Source organism: Pelodiscus sinensis, chromosome 5 (assembly GCF_052426305.1).
Source record: "Pelodiscus sinensis isolate ZL-2025 chromosome 5, ASM5242630v1, whole genome shotgun sequence".
In the NCBI taxonomy this organism is placed as follows: Eukaryota; Metazoa; Chordata; order Testudines; family Trionychidae; genus Pelodiscus; species Pelodiscus sinensis.
Window position 1 is genome coordinate 115446307 of NC_143056.1, and position 7745 is coordinate 115454051.

The 7745-nt window shown below is 41.7% G+C and overlaps 1 protein-coding gene across 3 annotated transcripts in view; it reads left to right on the forward strand.

The window, feature by feature from the left end:
* Positions 1-3976, forward strand: part of NAP1L4 (nucleosome assembly protein 1 like 4) — a 71571-nt gene extending 67595 nt beyond the window's left edge. For all 3 annotated transcript variants that reach the window (XM_075928138.2, XM_075928139.2, XM_089778667.1), the window contains exon 15: positions 2691-3976. In XM_075928138.2, coding sequence (XP_075784253.2) covers positions 2691-2729 — 39 coding nt within the window. In that variant the 3' untranslated portion in view covers positions 2730-3976. The remainder of the gene's footprint in view (positions 1-2690) is intronic.
* Positions 3977-7745: the final 3769 nt, after the last annotated feature.

The window sequence follows — 7745 nt, forward strand, 5'->3', positions numbered from 1 at the left end:
TAGGTTCTGGAGTGGGTCCAAAAATGAAGGGTTCAGCATTAAGGAGTGGATATCAAGGAGTGGGATAGGGATGGGGGAATGTAGGATTTGGATGGGAGGCGGAGTGTGTAGGAGGGGATGAGGATGTGAGGTCTGGGTGGGAGGTAGGGCAATGGAGAGGGATGAGGATGGGAGTTGTCGAGCCAAAAGGGAGGGTGTTGAGGGTAGGGGATCTCGGGGGGGGGGGGAGGGGGCTGCATGGGGTCTGGGCATGAGGGGACATTCACGTGGCTTCATGCCTCATGCTGCTCCCATTGGCTGCAATTCCAGCCAGTAGGAGCAGTGGGGAAAGCCTTCAGGCAGCATTTCCCTGTGCTACATTCCCCTATTGGAGGAGGGGCAGTGCATAGAGTGCCCTCTCCTCTCCCCTTCCCCTCCCTCCCCCTGCTCATTTGGATCTGGCCCACATGGCTCAGAGCTTTTCCCCAACCCGCCACAGCGGAAAGCCAGTGCTGGCACTCCAACCTGGTGGTGGGGAGAGGAGTGCCAGTGCAGGCTCTCCCCACTGGGGGCGGGGAGGGTGTTCTGAGTCAGTGCAAGAGGGATACTGCACTTTGAGAATGACTGGCCTATGCTGAGCGGATGAAGGGGCTCCTGGTATCCTTGCAGCAAATTTCTAATAGCATGTCCAAATGCAGGAGGTTATTCAATAGGCTGGTGAGCACTCTGCTGCCCTGCTCATCAGGGCCTACTCGACCAGAGTGAATGCCTCTTTAGCGGCCTATTCTGGACATTTGTGAGGGTGCAATGTGGTCTTTGGTGCACAGCTTTGCCGCGCATTACATCCTGCTGTAACAAGCCCAAGGGGACCATACTTTCTGAAGAGTTGTTATACTCAACATACCAGTGAACTTCCCACCTTCGAGCATGCAGCTTGCAGTCACCTATGTTGAATGGACATGAGCAGTCACACAAAGGAGGGAACAGTTACCTGTTTCCGTAACTGATGTTCGTGTCCCTTCAACATCCCACCCTCATTCCCCACTGTCGGAGTTGTCTAGCAAGAAAGAATTGAGGGTGGAGGCACCCAATATAGGGCAGCATATGTGCACCACTCCAGGGGGCACCTGAGCCAGCTCTCCCACGGGTGCTGGTAAGGAAAAATAGTCTAGCACCAGTGCATGTGGCGAATACACACACCTACATTGAAAGGACAGAAGCAAAACTGCCTTCTGTCTTTTCTCTCTGAAGCAGTAACAACAATCAATAGCTATTTTTAATATTACTGTAACACAGCCTTTAATCATGTAGGATAAAGATGTAGTTTCTAAACTGTATGTTGTAAGCAATCTTTAATTCATCTGTTGCTCAGTTAAATATTTGGATTAAATTTAGCCATATTTTTGCAGTTCTGATAGAGCACTGTTATTCGTGCTGCCTTGCTGTTAACTGATGTTTCTACTATTAGTTTTTTCTTCCCAATATATCAGTTGACTTGATACTTATCTTTTCTACAAAGCAGTTGGTTCATGAACTGTTCTTTATGTCAAGTATAAGCTTTTTTGATGGCTAGGAAGCTGTTCATGATTTCCCCTCTTATCCACGTCTAATCAAACAGTAGTAGTATGTGATTACAAATAAGTTCTTTGTTGCTGCTACTTTGAATGTATGAGGATTTCTTCTTACAGGCAGGCACTGGCTGCTTAGGGCTATTTCAGTGCAGATTAACTTCAGTGTCCTTTGGAAATCCAGTTAAGAAAAAGTACTTTGGTACCTGATAATTAATATAACATTTATTCACTTAACATATTTGTGTGTAACAATACAAAATGTTTAGATTACCTTATAAATAATTTTACAGCTAGACTGGTGCATTCTTTCAAAATGTCTTCTAGCTATTTTCTTTCCTACTGTAGAATTCAACAAAGGTGTATGTTTTTAAAAAGCCCCCAAACCCTATATCTATAGTAGACATGGGTAATAAAACAAACAAAGGGAAGTATGAGCTCAGATTCAAATACCCAGTTATCTTGTGTGGTAGTGGTGGTAAATGTAAAGCTGAACAGTTGGAGCATTTAATCAAGGCATCTTTCTTGTGGGGGTTTTTCCCACCCAGGGGACAGTTGTTTCACTCCTTGTGCTATTGGGCTATAGGCGCTTTCTAAATGCTTTGATAGATCAGATTAACATTTTGTCAAGAAGTGTCTTGAGTGTTAAGTAGTTGAATAGTTATTCACTAGCGATGTAGAAAAGCATTGGAGGGGAGGGGAACACAACCTGTTAATTAAATACTTTCCATCATCTCCATCATGGAGCCCAAGACTTGAAAAAAAATAAATGCACTGATATTTTTTCACAAGTGCTGCGTACCCTACGAATTCCTTTGCTCCAGCACTTTTGAAAACTGGGCTACTTATTTAGGATGCTAAATGTGGTCTTGAGAATGTTTTGCAAGTGTTAGCTTCTGTGTTGGAAATGGTAGAGAGAATACAAGTAATCATCTGTTGTGCTGAGCAACTGTAAGTCAATAGGAATTGCAGTTATAGCACCTCAGGATTTAGCCCATATTTACCTGTAGCTTTCCTCCCCAATAGATATTTGTGCTGGTAACCTATATAGTTGCCTATAAAGGATGCATGACCAAATTGCACTGAGTGAACTACCATTGCAGGCTTCTTCCTTTAACTTTTTTCTTTTTCCTCTCCAAACAGAAAGATTCCAGCCAACCTGCTGAGTGCAAACAACAATAATAAGGAAATACCACTTCAGAGTGATATTTGAGCAACTTGTAACAATTATATTTGGATACCTGGCCTGCAGTTCAGGATATTCCATTGCTGCAGCACAATCTTATTAACAATGCTTAAAATTAATTTGTTTTCAAGTGCATGATTTTCACTAACTCTTTTTTCTTATTTTTGCTTAACTTGTACAGTGGCATCTTCACTGCATTTGGGAAATATGAGGTTTAAATAAAGCACACTCTACAGCCTTTGGGACACTGTAGCTAAATAATTGTCTGTAGGCTTGCTTATGAGCCTTTTGCCCTATTCGTAGGGAACTAGTCCAAACTACAAAGTAGTGACTATCCATTTTCTTGGTAAACATTGAAATTGTGGAATGTCGCACATACTGAGAAGCTAAACTAAACAAATTAAATTTGTGATAGCTAAAACAAATACAATATGACTTGCCTTTTGCTAGTTCTTCTCCTTTTTTAATATAAACTTTTTTTTTCTACCTACAAATCAGATGAGTGCTTGAGCAGCTTCAAATGTCATATTTATTATCTCAGTAAAGCCAATTAAACTGAAGTAATTCATTAAAGGGGGTATCAATTGAGATTTATGTAGTTCATCTTTCTATTTATTTATTCATGTTTGTAAGTACTTTGACAGAATTAGTGCTTTTAAATAGTTTTTAATATACTTGAAAATATTTTTCCTGATTGCATAAAATATGGGTACTTGTACAAGAAAAATTTGACTTGGTCTCTCTCGAGGTAGTAGACAGAAGAAATTAACATATTTCAAAGTGACAGCTCTTTTGGGGAAAATCATAACATGTAGGCCAAATTATTGCTGTTGATGGAAATGGGTTGCAGCCAAAGAACTAGAACATTTCCAATAGTTTTATTGTTTAATATCTACAAGGGGAGGGAGGGCCTTTCATTCCGAACATATAAATTAACAAAATTAACTTAAATTCTATTTTACTTGCATCACTCAAAATATTGTTCCACAGTTTCTTGTTTTGTTTAAAACTCTGAAGTCTTCAAAGCTACCTTATGTTGTGCAGAATTTCAGGTGCACATTTCTAGTTTTAAGCATCCAATGCCAACCTCTGGCAGCCGTTGAATAGCAGCTGTATCAACACTGTGACCAGGCATGTAGAGAGTGCTCCAGCCTTACCTTACACATTTGTAACTTAATACGGTGTTTTCAATTTGTACAGAATAGTTAAATATTCTATTAAAGTTGTGAAACATGGAAAATGATGGCTGTCTAATTCATGTTTCTGTATTAACTGAATACCCATTTGATTTCCAATTGTACATTCTTTTGTATGGAGTCTGAAAAGATGTGTGCCACAGAGCCGAAAATTTGACCACCTGTTGCAAGCATACAGTTCAGCTTTTTATTCTAAATCCAGACATTTTAAGATTTGAGTCTATATATTTCAACTCCTATTTTTGAAATTCAGTTTTGTCAAAAGTGACCTTGTAAAAATGCTGCTATAAGGAGGGGTTCTTTATTTTGTCTTGCTCAGTTTGCACATTTTTTTTCTTATCTGCCAGAATTCTCATCTTGGGCTCTGGCATGCAAACTGAATATTTTCCTCTGGTCAGCAGCAGTAAAGACTCTGGATGGCAGGTTATCTCCTCGACATCACCTGTGTGTTCCATTATAGACTGAGGATTCATGGGTGCCAGATGACACCATTTCATCCACAGTAACTTACCAGTGATGCATGAGACAGAAACCCATCTTGATAGTCCATCCAAGTCCAGGATAAGTTCTACTGGGCTAGCAATTGAGTGTTTACTTGCAAACTGATCAAGCTCGATACACATAAGGGGAAAATGAATAAGAAACTAGGCTGTACCATTTTTCTTGCTTATTCATTATGGTTGAAATGTATATTTGTGCTAGAAATGAGGGAGAGGGACTAAGGAGTTCTTTTGAGAAGGGTTTACTAGATGGCCCCCAAAAAATCAGTGATTCTACTATCCAGGTAGGCTTTTATCCAAAGTTCTCCTATTCTGAAGGAAACCTTCACTTTGCCTTTAAAAATAAGCAATATATGCCAAAATGGGAAACAACAGTATAAAATTATGAAATGTTGAAAAGGGAAATTAAAAACTTTGTCCTTATCTCTGCCAGCCATGTTTTTCCTCTAATATTTTTAAATATGCTAGGAAACGAATCCTAACAATGGATTAGGTCATTAGTAGATGGAGTGGTAAAATTGCTCATGCTAAGTGCAAGTATGTGGGGTTTTTTTTTTAATTGCTCTTATTGACAAAATGTACTCAGGCTATATCTATACTGGCAATTTTGGTGATGAAAGTGCTGTTGACATGTAAAAGTTGCCAAAACTGAAAACTTACCAAACTGGTTTTTCTGATACCCACTCTCGACAACTCATAGCCACATCTGTAGTTCCCTCCTCAACGAAGAATAAAGCACTGTGGATATGCATCCCACAGTGCCTTGTCATCTTCACTCACTAAGCCTAGTGGTAGGCATTTTGGGAATGTGAAAAACATCCCATCAGCTACCTCTTTTCTTCCCAGATGTCCCTGGGCTTCCAGCTTACTTTCACACCAATTTAAGCAGCCATGGCGAGAAAATATGGATCCCAGACTTCTGGCCCGTATCGTGAGCAGAAAACATCACGCATAGTAGCATACCTAATTATAGACCTACTAGCAGAGGACGATGACTGATCAGATTCAGAGGACAACTAATTGTTGTTTTTCCACTGGGCTTTAACAGACCTGGTATGCACAGTGACTCTTCACTTTGGGGGTAGGAAAACCAACACTGAATAGTGGGATCACATTGTCATGCAGGTGAGGGATGAAAATGAGTGGCTACTGAACTTTTGGATGCATAAAGCAACTTTCCTGGAACTATGAACTGAGCTAGATCTTGAACTGCATTGCAAGAGTGATCATAACTGTGAAGAGTTCTGCATGCGGTGAATAGGAGTCCTTTGGTTCTGGCCACTGTTATTCATCTGGATTCTCAAGATACCATTTTGGTCTTACATATGCTGTAGCACGTGCTCACCAGTATCATTTCTGGATTGCCTGTCCCTAACTTGTCTCTAGCCTCCTTTCTCTGACTTGAGTGACACAACAAATCTTCCTCGTACATCTTTTGTTTTTTATGAGTTGACAGTCTGCTGGTAGACATGGCTGATTTCTCAAGGCCTGGACTGCTAAAGTAACCGTTAATAATAGAGACTGTTTTTCACATACTTTTGATTGATTGTTACACTTCACTAATGTGCATGCCTCTGAAGAAAACTTCCACTTTTTTGGATTAGCCAAGAGGCACAAACAGATCTCTCTTGTCACTATGATCATGCTGAGTTTTAAAGATGGGGTGGGGGAGTGGGTTGTTTACAATTCACCAAGAAAGTACAGACTGTGGTTGTGCAACAGTTGTAAAAGAAAGCATAGTGTGATTATCCCACAGGCTGAAGTCACACTGGCTGACATATCCCTGCTGGAGGTTAACAAGCAAACTTGGGCTCCACTTTTGGAGCCGAGTGTGGGACTCCCCAGTCCTTATACAGCCAAACTGTGTGCTGCTTTAGTTCCGGCAGCACAGATTGAGGAATGGTTTGGGAAAGTGTAATACCACAGGGATGTGGGAACGGCAGCCCTGTCCTGCCCTGCCATGGCATCTCCGTGACAAAATAAGTACATCTGGTTAATCCAACAACATTTCCCAGGAAGATTCTATTGTTATCCAAGTGTACATCTGAGCAGCGTTTGGCCATAATGCAGACATAGGGAGTATTTAGCCAGCTCATCAAAATACAACTTCCAGTTGTCCTGTACTGCCACGCCCCCTCCACCAGCTGCATAGAGCGACTTCCTGCCCAGCATGACCCAGGTCTCAGCCTTCAACTCTGCCCACCTGCACAGCCATGTACCTTGTGTCCCTTCCATTGCGTCAACATCCTGTATCTCTTCCACTTAGAGCTGCTGGGCTACTAACATTGGAACTTTGAGAACACTTCCTGTCTGGCGCACAGATCATCACTGGATTGTCCCTCACCTCCTAGCCCTCTTCATTCTATTCATCAACCTGTGTCTGTGTACCCAGGATAAGTATTTCTGGCTCTCTTCTCTAAGGACTATCCACAGTGTTCCAGAGTGTGGTCATAGGATCTATCCAGTTCTTTATAAAACATGCATGTTTTGGGGGCAGCACCTGAATGTCTGTTTGCCTCCTTCACCTTCTGGTACACCTCCCAGAGTTCCTTGATCTTGGCTCTGCATTGAGGGTGTCTCATAATCCCTTCTCACACAAGGATCGAGAAATGCGACCCTACATGTCCCAGTTCCTACAGATCACTCAGAGCTACGATTGCACTGATTCTTCACTCCACATACCGAATAGAACCAAAAGCTCTGCCTTGCTCCAAGCAGGAGAGGTTTTGAATCAATAGCCATGACCCTTCTTCTTTGAAAAGATGCCATGAGGACCACCACACAGGCTATGTCTATACTTCAGAGTTTTTCCAGGATGCTGGAGATATCCCAAAAAAGCTCTGCTGCATCCAGGGAATGTCTCTGCTTTTTTGGAACAGTTTCCAAAAAAGCAGGTGCGTTCTTTCCGCATTCCTGTATCCCTCTTGGTTAGAAGAATAAGGGATGTTCCGAAAGAGGAGGTTCATCTGAAATTTGGCCCCATGTAGATGGGCCAATTTTTGAGAGCGCCTCTAACGGGGGGGGGGAGTGGAAAAAGGTTCGCAAATTGCACTTTGCAATTTGTGCATCTTTTTTCCAACAAAACTTCAGTCTAGATGTAGCCCCAATGTGCCACAGACATGGATTTAAAGTTCCTGGGGTTTGCAGGTGGAAGGGGAACCTCTGCTTTACCTGTAAATGTTACGTGGCTGAAGGTCAATGGCGTTCAAGATGATGTCCAGAGTGGCTAAATGAAGTATTGTGGGATACATGCTGAAATTCAATAAACTGGACAAAAAACCTACTTTCATTTATACTGTGATTGTCAACTGTGCAG